At 39.6% G+C, this 24073-nt stretch overlaps 1 protein-coding gene across 4 annotated transcripts in view; it reads left to right on the forward strand.

Moving 5' to 3' along the window:
• The first annotated feature begins 442 nt into the window (after positions 1-442).
• polb (polymerase (DNA directed), beta) overlaps positions 443-24073 on the forward strand; it is a 109688-nt gene continuing 86057 nt past the window's right edge. For 3 of the 4 annotated variants that reach the window (XM_043681581.1, XM_043681582.1, XM_043681583.1), the window contains exons 1-9: positions 443-677; positions 7279-7336; positions 7830-7896; positions 11696-11770; positions 15065-15123; positions 16657-16706; positions 18535-18586; positions 20363-20417; positions 23862-23934. In XM_043681581.1, coding sequence (XP_043537516.1) covers positions 617-677; positions 7279-7336; positions 7830-7896; positions 11696-11770; positions 15065-15123; positions 16657-16706; positions 18535-18586; positions 20363-20417; positions 23862-23934 — 550 coding nt within the window. In that variant the 5' untranslated portion in view covers positions 443-616. The remainder of the gene's footprint in view (positions 678-7278; positions 7337-7829; positions 7897-11695; positions 11771-15064; positions 15124-16656; positions 16707-18534; positions 18587-20362; positions 20418-23861; positions 23935-24073) is intronic. The other variant, XM_043681580.1, reaches the window with a different exon arrangement.

Here is a 24073-nt window from a genome sequence, read left to right on the forward strand (position 1 = left end):
CGGAACCTTGTCGAACGCCTTACTGGTTCCCATATAGATTACGTCTACCGCTCTGCCCTCATCCGTCCTCTTTATCACTTCTTCAAAAAAAAACTGTCAGGGTAGTGAGACTTGATTTCCCACGCACAAAGCCATGTGCACTTCTGGTCACATAAAATGCAAATCGGTTGGAAAGGCTGGGCTGGGTGGAGGTGCCAGTCGTGAGGAAAACAACAATGCTTTTTGGGGGAGGGGGGGAGGAACTTTCATCGCCATTTGTGAAAGGAATCCCACAATTTCAGCCAGTAAACGCAGGGCAAAGTAAAGTAAATCAGTCAACAATTGCTCAGAGATGCCCATGTTTAAACTACATGAGGTTATAAATCGCCACGAATTGGTTGCGATGGTACCTGCAATCTTGGTGACGGTTGAGTCTCGCGCGCGCGCGACCGCGCGACCGCTCGATTTAAATCCCAGCTGGCCGTTGGTCGCGCGCACGCGGCCTGGCAACGCGGCCGAAGCCTGGCCTTTTCCTGACGGGACAAGCCCGGGGCGAAGCCCCGTCACGGCCGACGGGTGACGCGAAGAGGCGGCTCGGGGGTCGGATTGCCTCGTTACTTCATCGCCCTCCGCCACCATGAGCAAGAGGAAAGCGCCGCAAGAGACGCTCAACGAGGGGATTACCGACTTCCTAATCGGTAAGAGGAATGGAGGTGGAGGAGGCGGCGGATGGGTTTGTCGGTCCGATCCTCAACCACCGAGAGGGAATGACAAGCCTTGCCTCAGGACCGTCCTTCCTCAGCCGGTGTTGAAAGCGGGTCCAAATGTTTTGTTTTCCCAGTTAGAGAAAACATATTTGCAATATTCACAATGTGAGATAGTATAGCATTAAACTTTCAACCCGGAACCCAAACCAACATCTAAAAGTAAACCCCGACTTGAAGCACCTAAACATAATTCTAACTCGAAACCCAATTCCGAAATTGACGCCCACCCTGACTCGAATCCTATGCTGAATTTTAGAGCTGCACCCAAAACTCAATCATCAACTTGATGCCCACCATTTCCAAAAGACATTCAATAAGGTACCCCATTAGGTTACATGTCGAAGAGCCCATTATATTGAGCACAGTCTGTTAGCTGGTTAGAGGATTGGCTGACCCGTTGCTCCCGATGCGGTCTCCTCTACATTGGGGAGACTGGGTGCCTCCGAGCAGAGCGCTTTCGGAAACATCTCCGAGACACCCGCACCAATCAACCACACCGCCCCGTGGCCCAATATTTCAACTCCCCTTCCCACTCTGCCGAGGACATGGAGGTCCTGGACTCCTTCACCGCCGCTCCCACACCACCGCTACCTCACCACCAGACACCTGGAGGAAGAGCGCCTCATCTTCCGCCTCGGAACACTTCAACCCCAGGGCATCAATGTGGACTTCAACAGCTTCCTCATTTCCCCTTCCCCCCCCACCTCATCCTAGTTTCAAACTTCCAGCTCAGCACTGTTCCCTTGACTTGTCCAGACTTGTCCTATCTGCCTAGCTCCTTTTCCACCTATCCACTCCACCCTCTCCTCCCTGACCTATCACCTTCATCTCCTCCCCACTTACCCATTGTACTCTATGCTACTTTCTCCCCACCCCCACCCTCCTCTAACTTATCTCTCCACGCTTCAGGTTCACTGCCTTTATTCCTGATTAAGGGCTTTTGCCCGAAACGTCGATTTCGAACTGCTGTGCTCTTCCAGCACCACTGATCCAGAATTTGGTTTCCAGCATCTGCAGTCATTGTTTTTACCAAAAGAGAGGTAGGTTAAGGTGATCATTTTCAGGATACCAACCTGGAACGAGTGGAGAACTGCAGGGATCATTGCAAGGGTCACAGTTGTTCATAACATATGATAATGACTTGGATGAGGAAAGTGAACGGATAACAGTGAAGTTTTCTGATGATGCAAAAACAAATGGAAAGGCAAGATTTGGAGATGCCGGTTTTGGATTGGGGTGTACAAAGTTAAAAAAATCACACAACACCAGGTTTTCGTCCAACAGGTTTAGTTGGAAGCATACTAGCTTTCGGAGCGCTGCTCCTTCATCAGGTGATTGTGCAAGCAGTCTCTAGTGGGATATAAAGAGGTTACATGAGTGTGCAACAACTTGACAGCTGCAATGCAAGTCAGAAGATGTGAAGTTATGCAGTTTGGTGAGAGGATTAGAAGAGCATCCTGCCGAGCTTTTCCAGCAGTTTCTGTTTTTGATTTCCAGCACATGCAGCTCTTTTGGATTTTATTTTTCAGAGGAATAATATTATTATCCTACAAATGCCACCTGACCTGTTGAGCTTTTCCAGCAATTTCGGTTTTTATTTCAGATTTCCAGCATTTGCATTATAGTCATACAGCACAGAAACAGACCCTTTGGTCCAACCAGTCCATGCCGATCAAAATCCCAAACAAAATTAGTCAAGCCTGAGCTTGGACGATATCTCTCCAAATATTTCTTATTCATGGACTTATCTAAATGTCTTCCAAACATTGTAACTGTACCTGTACCCACCACTTCCTCTGGAAGTTCATTCCAAACACAAACCACTTTGTGTTTAAATAAAAATTGCCCCTCCTGACTGTTTTTGGTTCTTTCTCTCACCTTAAAAAATGCCCCCGAATCTTGAAATCCCCCATCGTGGGGAAAAGACACTTGCCATTCACCCGATCTATACCCCTCATGATTTTAGAAACATTGATAAGGTCACCCTTAAACCTCCTATGCTCCAGTGAGAAAAATCCCAACCTCTCAGCTTCTCCTTCTCACTTAAGCCATCCATCCATTCCTAGCAACATCCTGATATATCTCTTCTGAAGGAGCTGAAAATGTGTTGCTGGAAAAGCGCAGCAGGTCAGGCAGCATCCAGGGAACAGGAGAATCGACGTTTCGGGCATAAGCCCTTCTTCAGGAATGAGGAAAGTTTGTCCAGCAGGCTAAGATAAAAGGTAGAGGAGGGACTTGGGGGAGGGGCATCGGAAATGTGATAGGTGGAAAGAAGTCAAGGTGAGGGTGATAGGTCAGACTGGGGTGGGGGCGGAGAGGTCAGGAAGAAGATTGCAGGTTAGGAAGGCGGTGCTGAATTTGATGGATTTGACTGAGACAAGGTGGGGGGAGGGGAAATGAGGAAACTGGTGAAATCCGAGTTCACTTCTGAACCCTGCTGAACTTTATAATATCCTACCTATAACAGGTAGACCAGAACTGGACACTGTACTCCACAAGAGGCTTTGCCAACATCCTGCACAACAGCAGCATAATGTCCCAACTCCAGTATTCAAAGGTCTGAACAATGAAGGCAGGCTGCTAAACACTTTCTTAACTACCCTGCCTGTGTATGATGTAGACTTCTTGCATTTATTCAAATTAAATTCTCTGTGCTACACTTAAGCTCATTGACTCAATCGATCAAAAACTGTTTGTAATCTTAAATAACCTTCTTCACTGTCCACTATTCCACCAACCTTGGTGTCATCCTCAAATGTACGAACCATACTTTCTATATTCTCATTTATATAAATGACAAACAAAAGTGGATCCAGTACTGATCTCTGTGGAACACCACTGGCCACAGTACTTCAATCCGAAAAACAGCCCTCCACCAGTCTGTCTGCTGCTGTTAAGCCAATTTTGTATCCAATTGGCAAGCTTACCCTGAATCCCATGTGATCTAACTTTACTGGTTTGTCTCCCATGCAGGACCTTTTTGTTTGTTTTTTTTTATAGAAGAGTTAAATATTATTTAAATGGAGAAAAATACAGCACAGAGGAATTTGGGTGTCCTCATGCAAAGATCACAAAATGCCAGCATTCTTACAGCATGGGTGGTTCAGTGTTAGGAGGTGTTAGTACTGCTGCCTCACTGCCCCAGGAACCTGGATTCGATTCCTCCCTAGGGTGACTGTCTGTAGTTCGCACATTCCCCTGGTATCTGTGTGGGTTTCCTTTGGGTGCTCTGTCACAGTCCAAAGATGTGCAAGCTAGGTAGATTAGCCATTGGAAATGCAGGGTGCAGAGATAGGTGCATCAGTGTGGACTCGATCGGTTGAATAACCTGCTTCCAAACTGTAGGGATTCTTGATTCTGTGAAGTTCAGTGCGTAATATGGAAAGCAAATGGGAACAAGGGAATGGAATATAAAACAGGAAGTTCTTGATAAAACTGCACAAGGTATTAGTTGGACTGCACTTGGAATAGTGTGAACAGTTTGTTTATTTAAGGAAAGGTGTACTGTCATTGATGGCTGTCCAATGAAGGTTCACTTCGTTGATTCCAGTAAGGAGATTAGTCATGGGGAAAAGGTAAAGCGGAGATGAGAATTGTGAGATCATTGATTGTGGAGCAGACACAATGAACTGAATGGCTGCTTTTGCTCCTACATTTGAACCCCAATCTGAATCTTAGACCTAAACACTGCAATAACCCAAAAGCCAATTCTGCACCCATGTCAATCCAAATTCTCGTCCAGGTGACTGGACATCCTGGTTTTGTCAGACCGCCCAAGGCCGTCCGAAATTTCCAAGTGGTCTGACTGTAAACTATTTTAGAGAGAAACCTTTTTCACCTCGCCTGGCATGGGAGAAACCATCTCCTTGACACCTTCAAGGAAATTGTCACTGCTTTTTCAGTGCCAACAGCTCAGTAGTGTCGCAGTGTCAACAGTCATAGTGGTCTCATCAAAGACCAGTCCTGTCTGTTGAAAATAGCCACTTTTATGAAATCCTCATGACAAATCACTGCAATACATCCTTGTGATTCCTACATGCAATTTGTTACCTTTAAGTTCAAGTGCTGTCCAAGTTTTAAAGGAGATTCCAAGGCCAGAATATTATAGAAGGTATTGCAATGTGTGCTATTTGGCTGTTCTGCTTTCCTGCACAGCAATAATCAAATTTGATTCATTAGCAGTGAAGCATTCTGAGCTGTAGTAATGATCTGAGGGGCATGGGAATTGGTTGTCCTCTGTGGTGTTGACAGTAATTTAAAATAACACTTTTTTTATTCAAATACATTTGTTTGGAGTGGAATTTAGGTTATAGAGGTTTACAGCACAGAAGATAGGCCTTCAGCCCATCAAATCAATGCCATTGAAAAACAAGCACCTAATTATTCTAATTCTCTCTTCCAGGAGTTGGCCCATAGTCTTGAATGTTGTAACATAGCAAGTGCACATCTAAATACTTCTTAAATGTTGTGAGATGTCAGCCTCTACTCGCCAAACAGAAAGTAAGATCCAGATTTCTGCCAGCATCTGGGTGAAAATATTTTCTTCACATCCCCTCTAAACCTCCTGCTCTGTAAATCTATGCCCCCGCCCACCCAGTTATTGAACTGTCAAGCAAGGGGAAAGATTCCTTCCTGTCTGCAGTATCTATGTCCTTCTTGAGTTTAATCATCTCAATCATTTTCACACCCTCAGCGTCTTTGTTCCATGGAAAATAACCTTAGTCTATCTAATTCTGTTCATAACTCAAATTCTCCAGCCTACACAACATCCTGGTAAATCTCCTCTCACCAGCTTGAAAGCAGGGCAGCACGGTGGCTCAGTGGTTAGAACTGCTGCCTCACAGCACCAGGGACCCGGGGTCGATTCCAGCCTTGGGCGACTGTCAGTGTGGAGTTTGCATATTCTCCCCGTGTCTGTGTGGGTTTCCTCCCACAATCCAAAGATGTGCAGATTAGGTGAATTGGCCATACGAAATTGTCCATAGTGTTCAGGGATGTGTAGGCTGGGTGCATTAATCGTGGGGTAAATATAGGGTAGGGGAATGTGTCTGGGTGGGTTACTCTTCTGAGGGTTGGTGTGGACTTGTTGGGTCGAAGGGCCTGTTTTCAAGCTACAGGGATTCTAATACTAATTCTAATTGCATCCCACTGCAAGCCAATACTTTAGTTTTGGCCTAACCAACATTTTAGCTTAACCTCCCTGCTCTTAAGTTCTTTCTAATTTGGCTAATAAAGGCAAGTATCCTATATACTTCTTAACCACTTTGTCTACCTGTTCCCTTACCAGTGGATATGCACACCAAATTCCCTTTGATCCTCAGTGTTTCCCAAGGTTCTACTGTTCAACATGTCTTCCTTGCCTCATTTGTCTTTCCCAAGTGCATCACCTCTCACCTCTCTGGATTGAATTCCATTTCGCACTGATCAGTCCAACTGACCAACATGTCTGTATGCTCATGTCATCTTCAGTATTTACCACCTCACCATTTTTTGTGTCATCGGCGAACTTACTGATCAACCCTCCTCCATTCAAATCTAAATCGTTTTTATATATATCAGCAAGCATCCCAATACTGATCTCTGTATAACCCTCCTGGACATAGGCTCTCAGTCATAAAAACATCCCTTGACCATCATCCTCTACTTCCTGCCACTCAGCCAATTCTCGATCCGATTAGCTCATTTTCTTTGGATCTCATGGGCTCTGACTTTCACTATCAGCCTCCCAAGAGGGATCTTATCAAAAGCATTGCTGAAGTCCATGTACAGTCGGCTCTGATGCAATAGTTCCATTCTTGTTTGATCTTGCATTATAAGAAAATTATGGAATAACTGTGTCATTTAAACTAATGAGGTCAGGAAAGTTCGAGTTCTACACATAATGGTCTCAATTCTTCAATCTAGTTAAAGCCAATTCGCCTTGAAGAAACATATAGCAGAACCGACTATAGATCAAGTATTACATCCATCGGATGCATGCTCTGATCTGTACCTCTTTGAAAAATTCAATCAAGTTAAGTCAGACATGACCTCCCATTAACGAAGCCATGCTGACTGTTCTTAATTAATTCCTGCCCTCCAAGTGCAGGGTAATATTGTGTCTCAGTTTTGGAGGTAGTGTAGAAAAGAGTCATGGTATTAAGTGATTACCTCATCAGGAGAAGTTGAGGCCCTCAAACTGTGAAAGTAGATAATTGAAGGACAGCCTTATGAGAATACACTAAAATTTAAGCAATTTGGAGAACAAAGCTTGAGCCAAAAATAGTGAAATGAAAATTATGGACTGGTGTGAGGGAAAACAATCTTTTTCAGGCAGATTGTTAGGAATGCTTGGAAATAAACATTTGATTTGGGAAGTTGGAGTACAAATTTACACTTCTGGGAGAGACATTTCAGTGAGGGGGAAATGAATTTTTTTTCATTCTGGATGGAAAAATTAAGATGAGTTGAGAGGCTTTCTTGATTTGTATGCTTTTTAAAAAAAAATGTGTATTAATATTTTTTAACATATTTACACTAATATTTTCTGCAGAACTGGCTAACTTTGAGAGGAATGTGAACCGGGCAATGCACAAGTACAATGCATACAGGTAAATCCCAAGATAGGCTGTTTAGATGCAAGTAAAAAATCCCAATTGAGAGGATTATTTTACATGTTCTGATACTTAGTCTTGGTTAACTCAGTAAAGATCAGTTATCATGACATCATATGGTACTTCCAAATAGATCCAGCATGAACTGATGTTCTTGCCACATTGTGACGATCTGAAAAGAAGCCGTGATTACCAATGTGAACAATGTGTAATCAGATTGGGTATATAGATTAAGAACAAAGCAGTGAATAAGAATGTAGGTTTAATCCTTATTTTGTCACTTTGCAGATCAGATTACTGTTAATTAATTGCATGTTCAATGACATTGTGCGATACCAGATTTATATGTGAGACTCCCTTAGTAACATAAATGTGCAGAACACTTTTACAAAACAGTATTATGTTGTAACTCTCTGCTTAACTGTGAATGATTGCTGTATGGCAAATGGGTCTTTCAGAGTTGGTACTTCTTTTTATTTTCTTATGATAGGAAAGCAGCTTCAGTTATTGCAAAGTATCCAACAAAGATCAAGAGTGGTGCAGAAGCCAAAAAGCTGGTAAGCACTTGTAATTATTGAAAACATTTTTATAACTTCTAAAATGCTTTAAAGTTAAAATATATTTGTTTTGCTTCATTATTAACTTTTCTTAAATGATCTGAAGTTCCAAGAGGTTGAAGTGTGTGGTCCAAAGAGTGTTTTTTTTTACATAAATGCAAGGAACAAGAAGAAGTGAGTTGAATTTTAGGTTAAAAATCAGCTTGAATTGTATGATATAGTTTTTATTACTGAGACATGACCACAAAACAGGTGTTCAGGACTGGAAACTAAATATACCAGGAAGATGGTGAAAAAAGAGGGGTAAAGAGTATCCTTAATGGTCAAGAATGAAAGAACTTCACTAATAACAGAGGATACAATAAGAGGCATAGAAGCAGCAGATACTTTTTGGGTAGAATAATGAAATGAACAAAGATACATGGAACCTGTCTGTAAACCTCCAGTAGCAATTGAGAAGTAACAGATGTATAAATGCAGAGATTAGACAAGTATTTAAGAAAGGCAGGCTGCTTTAAATTTTTTTTAGCTTTCATATACATTGTGATAATTATGCTAGCACGAACCACAATCTCTCTGGGAAGAGTGAGCTGATAATTGTGCCCCACTCTTCCACAAGCTGTCACAAATGTACAAAATCCCAGTGACACCATCAAAATGACAAATTTGTCTGACTGATTGTTACTCAGGACAAAAACAATTCACAACCTATTTCATTGATAACTGGAAAGTAACTTTGTATTGAAGCACACTTAATTCAACAAGATCAGGTAAAGGATTGCAAACTTAAACTATACCCCTTCAAAACCCTAAACATACATACACTTGATCATAGTTAAGACAGACAAACGATAAACAGTTTCGCATGCGTACTGTGTCCGTACAAAAGAATATAGACAAGGTAAACAAAATTCTGAAGATCAAAAGTTGAAATTACCAGGTAAAAAGGTATTTTTCTCATAGTCCTTTTAATTTTTGCAATGATGATACACTGTTCTCTGCAGGGGAACTGTTGCTCATTGATGTGATGTTGACCAGGTGAACTTAGGTCATTTCTTGTATGAATTCTTTCTTCTAAGATTGCTTGGTTTTATTTATTTTCTTCATATGCAGCGAGAAAAAGAGAGAGGGAGATATTGATGGTTTCTAGCTGGATACTTCTTTCCCCACATTCTGCTCTTGGCAATTATGGGTTTTTTAACAATCTGCTTCTCAACCAATTAGAAGGCTATTGTCAGGCAGGATTTCTTTACTTCATAAGATTCTTGATGTCATTCAGTGCTGAATTCTCCCTCTTAATTCTTCCAGAGAGCAATTGCTTTTCTGACTGCAACAATACACATTACTTGATTTTAAAGCTGCTGATATTTCAGTAACAGCAGCTGAAGTGAAAATTGTGATGTCTCTCACACATGCTTGAAAGGGAGTGAATTTGGGTGTGTCATTGCTAATTTTGGATAACAACAACGTTAAGGTCAATGAGGGGGCAGCATTATTATTATATTTAGTAATGAACCAACTTTGTGCACCATTAATCTGTTCACTAATGTTTATCAAATAGCATCTAAATATGATCGAATTCAACATACTATTTGAAAGGGAGAAACGTGAAATAGCTATTAAGATTCGGGATTTAGATAAGGCTGACTTCAACAGGATTAGGGCAGGCCTCAAAATGGGGAACATGACAGAAGATTAGTGGGAGATATTCAAGAAAAAAATTATGATATAGAATTAGGTTTTATGTCCTTGAGGGAAAAGAACTCTGTTTGTCAAATAAAGCTATGAATGAAAAGCTGTGAACTTCTAAAGTGATCAGAATCATTATAAGATTCAATGAAATCATGGCAGATCCTCAACCAGCTCATAGACACATTTTTGTCCTAACCCTTAAAGCCTGAGATGAATAGTTTCAGTTTAAATTTAACAGTGGTTATGACAACAGTTGCAGTTTGCAGAAGAGAGTTCCAAACTGTTGCTTTTCTTTGTATTTAGAAATATCTGCTAATTTCTTTCCTGAAATAACTGGCTCTAAATTTGAGATTATGTCTCCCTATCAGAGACTCCCGAGTATAAATTGTTTCTCTTTGTCAACATGTCTGTTCCCTATTCCGTCTTGAAAACTTTGATCGCATTACACCTTAACTGTCTAAGTTTCAGGAATGCAACCCTAGTTTGAGTAATCTCTCCTTGCTTGGAGTCCAGATATTAAACTATAAGTCTGTGCTGTACTTTCCACAGGTTAACATATCCTTCTGCAATTGTGATACCAAGACCTGCTCACACTCGCCAAATGATCAAACCAAGACTTTGTCTTGTTCAAGCATGATTGCTACCCTGTTGTATTCTAGTGCTCTCGGTAGAAAGGCCAGCAGACCATTAGCTTTTGAAATTATTTTCATTATCTGTTCAAAACTTAACCATCTTCTTTTTGTCTAGATTTGCTGAGATCTCTGACACAGATTACTTGTGGCGGGGGAGGGGCTATGTATCGAAACGTTTCAAGGTAGTAGGATAAATTGATAAAGCTAATAAGAGAGCGTTTGAGCTTTATTGATAGAGGTACAGAGTACAAAAGCAAATAAGTAATGCAAATGCTTAACATAAAACATTTAAAAGACATTTAGATAAGTCCATGAATAATAAACGTTTGGAGGGATGTGGGCCAAGCACAAGCAAGTGGGACTAGTTTAGTTTGAGATCATGGTCGGCATGGACTGGTTGGACTAAAGTGTCTGTTTCCGTGCTGTATGACCATGACACTGCAACTCGATAAAATGCTAGTTAGTCATCTGTTGGAGTATTATATTCAAATCTGGACACCAGATCTTAAGAAGGCTGTCAAAATCCTGGAGACTGTGGGAACAATTTTATACAATGGTGTAATAGAGAAAGGACCATTTGTGTTGTGAGATTGCAGAATATTCAGCTTGAAAGGTCGAACGTTTTGAGAAAACTTGATAGTCTTCACCATCAAGAATTGAGCGTGTCAGTGTTGTACTCAAGCTGCTTGCGTGAAAAGGTTGTGAATTCAGACCACAATCCAGATACTGTAGCACAAAATCAGTGGCTGGCCCTTTTAGATTAGATTAGATTAGATTAGATATGAGACTTTAAATGCAAGCATGCTGTCTCATAAAAGTCAATGGTTGTATTTGGAAATGAAACAAGGTGAGTTATTTGGATCATGATTTATATCAAAGTCAATAAGGATAAAATCACCCTTTTTTGTTGTGAGCGCATTGCTGTTTGTATGATTTTGGAGTGTCCTAATTAACTTCCTTTTATTCAACTTTTCAAATAAGTAATACATTTTGGAAAAATAATTGATTATGAAATGCTTTGAGACATTGCGGGAGGTGCTATATAAATTTCAAGTCTTTTTTTCATTATGCCGCCGCCACCAATTTGTATTCCACTAAATTTCATAATATCTGTGTAAATGCTATATTGTCATGTGAATGAAGGTGGACTGAGTGAACATTTTTCAGTTTATTTTGTTTGATGATAGAGTACTTGAGTTTCACCAGCATTCCTCCAGATTACCTACTGGAAATTATGAACTTGACCATGGTGTGCTGGAACAAAGAATATGAATAGAGTGCTATAGTCCATGATCTATCTCTTGATTTTTTTTCCACTTTTCATCTCTTTTGTTTTCCAAGTTTGAAAGTTACAGTCTTCAGTTTCTTGCATCTAAATTACATATTCTTTTGTTTGTGCATTACAATTAATTGTTTGAAATTATGTGAAATGTCTGAGTGAATACTGTTATAATTTCCATTACCAACATTTTTAGGAAGGAGTTGGTGACAGGATTGCAAAGAAGATTGATGAATTTCTCGCAACAGGGAAACTGCAAAAATTAGAAAAGGTATACTATGTATTTCTCTGTAGTTGACCTTTCAGGCTGACAATTAACTGATTTAGATTTGATGGAGGTTAATGGTAGTATTTTGATAGGTCCTTTACTGGCAAATAAGAAATTACGTCATTGTTCAAGAAATCTTATTGGCTGTGGCCTTCTGATCATGACATTATGATTGCTATTACTTTTCGTCGGAATTTTCTTTATACTCTTTTAAACAAGGATAGAAATAAAAAGATGAAGACTTCCCTGACACCTCCCCCATCAAACACTCCTGGGTGGGGACTGCATGGGTAAAATATAGCATAAAGTTTTCTCTATCCTATTTAAGTAGAAGGAAAAGTTTCCTCGCATCTCAAAACAAAAAGAAAGTATCTTTGATTCTGGAAAAATGAAAATCAGTAAATAGACATAAAATGGCCCCCCTTGATTCCGCCCTCAGCAACCATTTTTGGAAACAGGTCGAACTGTAAAATAAGCTTTCCCCGGCTTGTTCGAAAGCAAAGGAAACTTTAAAAACAACAAATCCCCTCTGCTCCGTCCCCATTGAATGGTCCCAGAACAGGGACAACAAGGGTTTCAAAATCCAGAGGACGGTTCCTCTACTCATTTCAACTAAAAGTAAAATCCGCTCACACCAACAGCATCAATAAAATCCCCCTTTGGCTGTTCCAAGAGGTCCAAAATCAGTACAAAAGAAAAATAGAACTTCCTCTTACTGTGCACAAAACCAGGAGCACAAACTTAAGAAGTTGAAAGAAAACTTCCCTTACTTAAGCAAAATATCACTGCTCAAACTGGTGATGCCCTCCAGTTCCTGCAGTGCCAATCGTAAAGGCCTTCATTATACCGGTGAGCACTGTGTGCTCCTGCTCCAGGGATACCCCAGTGCCAACATAACCACGCAAGAGGAGCAGACAGTGAAAAACAACGAGTTCCTCCTCGGCCAGCTGCAAGGACCTGTGAATGGCCATCTTGCCCAGCCCAGGAGCAAAGCCACGAGACCTGTCTCCCTTTCTCCACATTGGGTAATTGTAGATGAAGAGTGTGGGGCCGAAGTGCGTCCAAAGTTTAAGCTGCTAGCCCCTCAAAAATCTTAAAAAGGGGCTGCAAATGAATGCACTCAACATAAATGTGAAAAACTGTCTCCTGCAGACCACAGAACATGCACGTGGTCTGGCACCCAGTGAACTTGCTGAACCAACAATTGCATGGGACCAATGCATGCAGCACTCTTCACCCCAGATCCCCAGTGTAAGAGGGGAAGAACACTTTGTCGAGGGCCCTCCACTGATCTCCATCACCGGAGGAGCCAAGGTCATGCCAAGGTATGTCCAGGCAGCAGGCGAAAGAGTGGCAGTGCAGAGTGTGCAGCATCAGCCCATACAGATAGCGCGTCTGTGCCATATGCAAGGAGGATATCCCTGAGATGGAATCACGTTGTGGGGACATCACATCATGGAGGAGGGTCCATGGTGCAGGGCCGATGTCGAGTTTCGTACCGATAGGCGTCAGTTTGCCTGAAAAGCCCATCATATGCCTGAGCTGACTTAAGTGCATGCGAGGCTCTGGGGCCGAGTGCCTTGTCCCTCAGGCTATGGATGGCTTGAGTTGCAAACCGGAGCTCGATCAATGCCCGCTTGACCAACTATGTTGACATCATCCAGTCTGCTCCTTTGTGATCTCCGACAACTGATCATCACCTGCATCTCGAGTTCTCTCCTCCCTTAACCAGCTCAAACAGCACTCAAGGAGGAACCTGTCCCTGAGCAGTGGTTTCCGGAGGAGAGGAAGAGCTCCAGCGTGAGCCGACTCTTTCCCAGACTATGATCAGGTCTAAATAAAAGGCAATTCCTCAAAGACCAAGGCCAGGCCCACTCCATGAACAGGAACTGTCTATCGAAGCAGAGGCTGTGCACCTAATGGAAAAAATGCCATCAAGGTGCATCACCTTGGAGGAGGCTGAACATAAAGGTATCGCTCCAGGCTGTGAAGGCAGAAAGTCGCTACCTGGGTGCGAAGACACACCGGTGCCTGACAGCCCTCAACTTTTTCTGTTTCTAAAAGGATTAAGTTTTCCAAATTCCATCACACTATTATTCTAATCCATTCTTTCGATGGAACTCTAAACTATGGAACTGCTGCAATCTTAATACTGCTTTCAGATGAGACATTAAACCAAGCCCCCAGGTGTATCAATATACACTACTTTGAAGAAGATATGGGAGTTGCCAATCCATTCAGCAGTCACTTAAAATATAGTTTTTGTTCTTTTTCACTTCACTTGCTATTTGTTGAACTTGACTGAACAAATTGGCTCCTGCGGTCTTGCACTGCAACAATGATTGTACTTCAAAAGTGTTGTATTCAAGATAAAGCATCTTAAGATGTACGAAGTATTTCAGAGATGCTAAGGAATATTGGTGTCTTCTCTTTCTTGCTCCAATGCTTGTCATTACTGCAGATTTATTGCATCATATCTCCTTTTAAATCTTGTGGCCCTGCATTGTGAACTTTCACTCTGCTTTTTCAATTTAAAAAGCAATTAATTTGGACAGCTAACTCGGGCTCAAATTCTCTTATGCTTTGAATACACAATTGTAAATACAAGTATGGGGGCATTGCCATGTGAATTGTGATACTATGATGTACCTTCAATCAGGAAAACTGTTTGCAGGAATGAAAGATTATATAAACCATGTTTCATTGGAGAAACCCTTCATAATAGATATTCAAGGACTATGTTGGCAGAATAAATATATTAAATGAACTTTGATAGATAGTTGACTGTGAAAATGTGATTTGTTTGTTCTTTGGATTATATAAATATTCAGTAATCAGTCACCTGGAGCCAAAGGAAATTCCATGCTAGCACTGTCAGGTTCCACAGTATGTCTTATTCTGTTTGCACGTTTTGTTTTGTTGCTTAGGATCATGGTAGTTGTTCAGGAAAGTGCTTCCATGAAGTAAAATAATGGACATTGAATAAATAACTGTTGTTTGTAAAGTAAATAATTATAATATTATGAGTAATTAGAGGTTGACTGCAGTGGGAAATATGCCTGAACTCAGGTTCCTCTCTAAATTGTTTCATGACAGTCTTCTTATGTGTGTACACAAACATCAGATTTCTTGATCAAAATTAATTGGGCTGTTTCCCGCTGCACGTCTTCACACCAATACAGCCTCACTGCCCAGCTTACTTTTCTACTTCCCTGTTCATGTTTAGTCTTTTTGCTGTGCTTTTTCTTGTGTTTATGTTGTCATTTCTACATTGAATATTCTATATTTCCTTTACAGATTCGTCAAGATGATACAAGTTCGTCGATTAACTTTTTAACGAGAGTGACTGGAATAGGGTAAACTCAAAAGACAAGAACTTCTAGTGCAGCATAATCTACCAAAATAGAGGGGATCCCCCAACCGTTGTTGCTGGACCTTGCAAAATCCACTAAGCCCTAGTTTACGGAATGATGACAAGATTGGCCTAAGTAACAAGAAATTAATTGTGCAACTCGATTAGCCGTATGAAGAAATTGAAATAACATAAAAGAAGGAGGAACATTTCCAAACTATCAATTGTGATCATGTTTCACAAAGGATAATCTAAGTTGGAAGACTGGGAGATGGTGGCATAGTAGTAATAGGCTAGTAATCTAGAGCACATGCTGTGGTGACCAGGGTTCAAATCCCACTGTGGTAGCTAATGGAATTTAAATGAAATTTTAAAATCAGAACTGTAGTGATTGTTACAAGGTCAGTCAGATGGACCTCATAGAATACGAGTTCCCTGAACCCGGTCTGATTAGAGAGCCCTGGCTGACAGACATTCTGACACTCTGAGGGAGCTGGATCAGCGTCAAGGACTCTCCACATGTAAATAAAGGATGACTTGGTGAGGGCACATCGGCCTCTGTGGAGTTATTTCAAGAACCTGGAATTAAAAGCTAGTCTGTGTACCATGGGACCATGAAACTACTCTCACATTGTCATAAAAGCTGATATAGTTCACTGTTGTCCTTCAGGGAAGACGCTCTAAGCTTCTTACTTTGTCTGGCTTTTGTATGTCTCTCGGGCCTCAGTGATGTAGTTGACTCTGAGCTTCTCTGTGATGTCGTTGAGCAAGCCACTCTGCCCAAAAGTGTTTAATGATGGATAGCAAATGCTGGCCTTGCCTTCATTTGTCTTCATTTGTATAAATGAACTGAGTAACGAGCATGGTTTCAAGTTTGAAGATTATACAAAACTCGATAATATAGTAAATAGCAAAAAGGAAAGGAGCAAACTTCAAAAAGATGCATGTAGATCGTGAAATGAGCAGACACATGGCAGAATAAATTCTGTCTGTTTAAGGATGACGTGATGCATTTCAGACAAAACAACATGGAGAGAATTTAATCTAAATAGTGTTATTTGAAATGGGAGAGTTGGGGGACTGCACAAACAGAGGAACCCTATGTACTAATCCTTGAAGATGCCAAGGGAAGAAAGTGTATTGAAATATTTGACTTCATAATATGAGCGTTGAATACAAAAGCAAAGGAGGTCTGGTAAATCATTACAAATCACTAATCAGGCTCCAACTAGGCCATCTGGAAAAAGAAATGGATCTAAACACCAGGTTGAACATGTTAAAGTTGAGATATTGAGGGAGTGGAGAAAGGTTTAAATGGGATTTATTTTTATTTAGCTCACAATTGGAGGATCCTAGTTCAAAGTTTGTGAGAAGGATCCCAGTGAAAGAATAATGATTTTCTCAATTAATCATCTTAGCTGTAAGGAAAACTTTGGAAGTATCAGCTTGGAAAGAGCTTTTGCAGGCAGAATCATGTGTATTTTCAGACATGCTTTGGCCTCAGAAAATTGTTCTGATACTTGTTTTCATTGTACAGACCAGCAGCAGCACGAAAATTTGTCGAAGAGGGAATCAAAACCCTGGATGGTATGTTTCATGAGTCCCACATCATCTCTGTCAAACTAGTAAACATTTTGAGTTCAGCAAATTTATCCATTAGACGAGTTACCCATAAAAGCAACAGGTATTTGAAAATGTTCCTTTTGATTCTTTACATGTGCCTGTTAAACTTCCTGTCCAAAATACTGGATATGTATTTTGCCTGATCTGCCCTTCCTTACCCTATTTAATAATAGTTGCTATTTCCTTATGCTGTTTGTGGAAGTTTCATGCCATTGCAATGTCATTGTATGTGTTTAAGGTGCTAAAAAAATTGATGCCTATGCATTCGTCTCCTGTGCTGATATCCTGTGGTTAAAATACATCTGCTGTTCACTGCACGTGTATACAATATTTTATATCAGAAGAAAGTATTAATAGGAAACCTTTCGTTATATTTTTATGTTCCCCTCTCCTCTCACGGTTTGAATTTGCAGTGAATACAGATTAATAATGTTGCAAATCAAAGTGGCCGCTTGAAATCAATGAAACAGAACAGTCTGTTACGACCAGCTATCAAATGAAGGAATCATAGAATCCATCAATGATAATCCCACTCCTCATAGCGCTGTAATATTTTTTCGTGTTCGAGTATTTATTGATCTCTGTTTTGATTGTTGATTCTGCTTTAACTGCCCTTGCAGGCAGTGCATTACAGATAATAAATCAGAGAGTAAAATATAATTTCTTAATGTTCCTGCTTGCCAATTTCCTGAACTCTCTGTCTACTAACCCTCTTGCAGGAAACAGAAATCCTTATTTATTCTGTCAAAACTGTTATGATTTGAACACCTTTTATGAAATCACCAATGAAATATTGTCAGGGATGGAAATCTAAATTGAAAACAAAAAATATGCTTTTAATATTCAGTTGGTCAGGCAGTACCTGTGAAAAGAAGCAGAGGTCATGTTTTAGAAAGAGATGACTAGCTCTGATGAGTTGTCACCTCAACTGGAAATGTTACCTATTTTAAATCTCTTCTTAATCTTCTCTGCACTGAGTAATGTTTTTCCCAATCTTTCTGACCACTCCCCACCATACCATTTTCATAAATCTTGTGTCATCATCTCCAAGGTCTTGATCACTCCTGAGGAGGATGTGCAGAATTGAAAACACTATTCCAACTGAGATCTGAGCAGTCTTTTACAAAGAAATGTAATTTCCCTACTTTTGTGTAGTTTTGCTATATTTAGAAATCCCAGGATCCCATATGCTTTTTAACAGTTTATTCAACGTTTTTTCCACCATCGAACACTTATGAATATGTACATTGTGTCTGTGCACTGCAAACCTTTTAAAATTATCCCTTCTCGTTTATATTGACCTTTTTCCTTCTGACCAAAATCAATCTCAAAACACTTTTCTCTGGAATACCTCAGTTTATTTTACCAGACTGTTACCATCTTAAATTCTGCTCCTGTGCTCCTCACTGTTTGCTACATTTCTGATTTTTGTATGATCTGCCAGCCTGTGCCCTTTTATACCAATATCCGTGTCAATGTATGTACAGATCTTAAAAACTGTATTTTTCATTGTGATTAATTGCCATAGATGGGGTGCAGGAATCTCGGTGTCTCCTTGGTACTCCCTGATTTTAAACTCTTGTGTTGGGTGTCAAGAGTAACTACAGTCCTACTTTTCCAGTCAAAATAAAACTGACTTAGGACAGATGAGAACTAAACTGTGAATCCACTAGCCTCAATGGATGAGTTACAAATGATGACTTCAGCCCAACCTGTGGTCATTAAATGTTCCTATGTTTGATATTTCAATGCAATTTATGATTTGAAATGCTATTTTTTGATTTTCTTTTAGATCTCAGAGAAAATGAACACATACTAAATTATCATCAGCGGATTGGTTTAAAGTAAGTTGTAGTGGAAGTAATTTTTCATGATTGGGTTGTGGTGCTGTCATTTTCAGAAGTCTGCAATTAGTCTTGTGCATTTTTCCATAGACTGCTTCAAATATAATATCATTTTTTAAAAATAGACTCTTCTTTGGGAAAATTATCTCCCTTAAAATGTTCATCACTTCATGTGCCAGCAGTTTAAACTAGTGTGAAATTTTAAAAGCATTCAAACATTTATGGAGAGAAAAGGCCAATTAGCCTCATTGAGTTTTGTCCTTGCACAGACCACGATGCTATTCACTTAATTTTGTTCAGAATATTGTTTCTGTGGCATTGGCAAGTATGGTTATGTTTCAGTGTTTAATGATGATCCTTGATGGAGGGAGATTATATTAATTAAGTTAACTTAGTGATACATTATGCATGACCATGATGTGTTGGAACTTTCTTAATTACTTTATAGAAATAGAGACAAATTATTTATTTTCATAAAATGACAACAGCATTTTCCTCTTTTATTCTGGAGTTTGTTTCCCATGGAGTTGGTGTTTGAGAGAGTGACTTAAGTGGTTGGAAGGTTCGTTGGAGAGAATGAGCAATCACTGGCCTGATAAATGTTGGACTGATAAATTAAATGAGCATTCTGAGAAAAGCAATTGGAATGAGACAGTAAAGATAGCACAGCATCTCCTGCCTTTTTGGTCCCCACATGATACCCTTTAAGGAAAATAACCTGCTGAATTAGTATATTTGATGCAGCAAAAAAACAGTATTCAATACTAGAAATGCTTGATGTCTTATTTTTCGATCTGCATTTTCAAATTTATCTTTCAATTATTGCCACGTACTATGCATGTAAATTTCTCTTGACTCATTGTTATTTCAAATAGCAGAGAGATCAAATTTGATCAGATAATTCCATAGACAAATGAAGGATGTCATTTTGCTGCTTAATTTAAAAAGATATTTGCATCAATTAAGAGTTAACTCTCTCGCTGCCTTTTTTTTTAATAGGTAAAGAGAACAACTTGAATTTATTCACAAGAATTTAACCAGTCAATTAATAGACACATGTTGAATATTTTCAATGCTGAGAGTCTGCGTCTTCAGGAACTATATTGTATTGTTGTATTGGATGAAAGTACAGCCTAAATGAGCAAAAGTTCACTTCTTCACTGTTTGTTTCATGATTTTTTAAAAAGTGAAATGTGCACTGAGTGTATTTGCAGCATAATGTGCTGATAAACTTTAGTGGCAGTGGAAAAGGATCACACTAAATAACCTCAATTTGGATTGGGATTCATTGGACTTGTTGCCCTTGATTTTAAAAAAAATTGTAGTCATAATTGTCTAATTCTAGCATGTGTCAACATTTCCAGAAATGGTTTTTTCTTGTAATTTACAGTAAAATGGGAAATTAATAAGCACTATTTGTAAAATGTTTTACAGGACCATCATCAAGCCATTTAGAAATAATTTGCATTTTAAATATGCACTTTTAACTAACTGCTATCATTTTAATTACTGAGCAACTTGCAACCATATCTGAGGATCTGTGAGATTTGATTGCACTTTCTCGACATCAATCTTAACTCACTGGCTATGTTGCTCTTTACAGAATACACACACATGTTATACATTTGATGATGTAAACCTGTTTTCGCAGATTAAACTTGTGTAAAAAGACTCTGAAACTAAACATTGTAAGTGAATGAACTTTGTGCTAAATGAATAGACTCCTCACTGAATTCCTATCAATGAATTTATCAGTGCTTTCACTGATTTTTGTAGGTATTTTGAGGATTTTGAAAAGCGAATTCCTCGATGTGAGATGGTGAAAATGCAGGTAAGGCAGACAGAACTAAGTGCCAATAATGTAGTTTGCTCTGACGTTGTAAACAATGAGAGACTTTATGCGGGAGAATACATTGTAACTGCACATTTGAATCTTGATGCATGTATAGTATTTGTATGTTTGTAAACAGATGTGGGCGGCACGGTGGCTCTGTGGCTAGCACTGCTGCCTCACAGCACCAGGGACCTGGGTTCGATTCTGACCTCGGCTGACTGCATGGATTTCCTCCGGGTGCTCTGGGATTCTATGATCTATGTTTGAGATTAGATTAGATTTCCGACAGTATGGAAACAGACCCTTTAGCCCAACAAGTCCACATCGACCCTCTGAAGAGCAACCCACCCAGACCCATTCCCCCACATTTCCCCCATACTGTGCTAATCACTGAGCCACCGTGCCGCCCCAGTATGTTGCTTCATACTGAATACAGCCTGTCCTGGTGTTAGATTTGACTGACTGTTCTCCTTTGCCAAATAGCGGTACTTAAATTTTCACAAAGCTGCTGCCAAAAATCAGCCTTTTCTGAGTTGTAAAATAATCAAACAGTTCAGCATAGAAAGGAGCCATTCAGCACATCAAATATGTGCTGTTGTTTTTGATGTCTTAGTCAATTTAAGTTGACTTAGTTGTACTTCCTCACTCATTGCTTATATTAGAAGATCGATGACATTTTAAAAATCATTCGTTTTGTGTAAGCATTTGGCATGTCTTGGGATTCTTGAAAGGAGCTAAAGAAATGCAAATATTTATTTCTGCCCTTCCTACCTTCATTTCTTATATTTTTTTGCTCTCATTTCCCAGTATTTCTTCCATTCCTTTGTGAAAGTTACTGTCGAGTCATTTTCCACCACTCAAACAGGCAGTAAAAGGTATTATGACACAGAGGTGAACCCTTTTGTTAATTAAACCAAGCATCCAGAAAAGCCCGCCTTGCCTCGTAAACTGTTAAAATAGGAGTGACAGAGAACTTCCAGATTCCACTATTTAAAGAAAATGACGTTAATTTATTTTTTAACTCTTTAAAAGTGAATATGAAATAACTATTCACAACACTAAGCCCCCGTCTCTGAATTGCTTACTATCTGCCTCCAACTCTATAACAAGATACTATTCCAATAATGCACTTAATAAAATTACATCAACTTAATTTCAAAACCATACAGTCACTGTCTTCCTCTGTGTCTTCCCTCTTCCGACTAAAGATCTCCCTGGGTTGATTTATTTCTTTTTACTGCAAGTATGTTTCACATGAAAAGGTACCTTTGATCGAGAGTGTTTTCTGATTTCTATGAGAGCAAGGTGTTAGATTGGTGATTGGCTCTCTCGCTCTTTATGGCAGTTGCTCTCTAACCGATTTTCAAAATGTTCGCATTCTTATGCCTCCAACATTGGATTGTCTCATTGGTTCAATGTTGGCAAAACAACAAATTCAAACTTGATTGGCTTTTAGTTTCCTGGAGCATAATTTAAACTGGTTAAATTTGAATTGTTGTTAAATAAGGCACCCAAAACTCAGCTATCCATTTTACAGCCAAATGTTACATATATTCAATTTTCTAGTACACTCTGGGACTAACATTGAGTCATAATCACAGATGCTTGTAATCTCTCAGTTCTGAACAACAATCTCTCTCTCTCTCTCTCTCTTAATGGGACAGTACACACCTTCAAATTCATAACAAAAGAAAACAGCAGAATTAGAGCACATACCTGCAATTGCCCTCTGTCTGTTCAATGCTGCATTGTCATATCAAAATCTGAGTTCAGAATGGAGGATATAGTCAAAGGACAGTACACACCTTCAAATTCATAACAAAAGAAAACAGCAGAATTAGAGCTTTTGCAAAATTTTGCTTTTGCAGAATTAGAGCTTTTGCAGAATTAGGGCAACCTGCAATTGCCCTCTGTCTGTTCAATGCTGCATTGTCATATCAAAATCTGAGTTCAGAATGGAGGATATAGTCAAAGACATCAGAGGAGATGCTTAGTTGGAACCAATTCTCGTAAATCACTTTGTCATTCCCCCTCCAAAGATGTTGCATCCTCCCATTTGTTTGGTGCCTAGAAATGGGTGCATTCCTCCAGCTGAGGCTAAACTTATACTCTATATTTTTTTTGCATAACATCCTGACTTTTGTACTCCATGTTGTTATTAGTAAAACAAGGATTCCATATGCTATATTAACTGTCCATAAACCCTAACAGATTGGTATGCAAATGACCTCAGGTCACTCTTTTCTCCTTTTAAGCCCTATTACCTCCTTTTCGACGTTCCCTTGACCAAGTCAACCTGACAAATCTTGTTGTGTCTCACTGTTAAATTTTATTTGATAATATTCCTGTGAGAATTATTTGAGCATTTTACTGTATGTAAGGGTAGAATATAAACAAAGTTGGAATTGTTACAACTGTGATAATTTGATTAAAGATGTGTATGTTGCATGATATGTAAGGGGAGGCAATGGCCTACTGATATTTATCACTCGATTATTAATCCAGAGACCAAGCTAGTACAAGTAGACAACCCTTTATCCAAAATCCCGAAATCCGAAATGCTCCAAAATCCAAGGTTTTTTAGCGAAGTTTTTATCTCATTAATAAGGTTGTTTGGCATGCAAACAGTCAACCCAATTCCAAACCCACTCGTTGCATGTCACTCAGATGCGATGGGGGGGGCATGGCCCAGCACTGGCAGGCCTCAATTCTGTCTCAGGGCCCATAGTACTCAATGTGAGTCTGCTGTTCGCTAAGATTTTTAAAAAAAAATTTCACCGTCGATCTGTTACTTATTCCGAAATTCAAAAAATTCCGAAAACCAGCTGGTCCCGAACGTTTCGGATAAAGGATTGTGCACCTGTATTTTTGTGATCTGGGTTTGAATCCTGACATGGCAGATGGTGGAATTTAAAGTCAATAAAAATCTGCAAGTGAGAGCCCAATAATGACAATGAAACCATTGTCACTTCCCCATTTGTTACAGAGTTCCCTTGAGTTAGCTACCTTCCAGGATTGATGATTCTTCTGAGTAATTTCATGACATCATAAATTTTCTCTATGCCAGTGGAAACTATATAATTCATACTCATTTTATATGCCTGCAAATGCTCTCTCCTCACACATCTGAAGTTTGGAAGAGCACAATCCAGAATTATACTGTTAGATGTATTTCTCATATTAATTCAGATGAAATGAAAATGTCAGGTTTTCATTGCCTCACTGCTTGAATCCCTATTACAACAGAATGTGGGAAGGATTTAGTATCTCTCCCAATCTTCCCTTTTTAGTACTGATGACATTTGGAATTTACTGCTTGGGGAACAGCGAATTAAAACTTTATATCTTGAAGCATAAGCATGTTGGGGCATCTCATGTCTATCCCTCCAGTTTCTCTTTTGTGTGGATTGAAACAATTTTTTGCCTCTCTTCACCCTTTAGGCCATTGTCCTGCGGGAAGTGGAGAAACTGGATCCAAATTATGTCGCCATCATTTGTGGCAGTTTCAGGCGAGGTTTGTACCACTTCAGTCATTTAACTGGCAACTTCTGAGACTGGTAATTGGAAGTGCTACCAGGAATTTGCACTGAAATTATAAAGTCTGAAATGTGTGTTTTTAAAATTTTAAGTTGCAAATATTCTACGTTGCTCAC

The sequence above is a fragment of the Chiloscyllium plagiosum genome, chromosome 42 (genome assembly GCF_004010195.1).
Source record: "Chiloscyllium plagiosum isolate BGI_BamShark_2017 chromosome 42, ASM401019v2, whole genome shotgun sequence".
In the NCBI taxonomy this organism is placed as follows: domain Eukaryota; kingdom Metazoa; phylum Chordata; class Chondrichthyes; order Orectolobiformes; family Hemiscylliidae; genus Chiloscyllium; species Chiloscyllium plagiosum.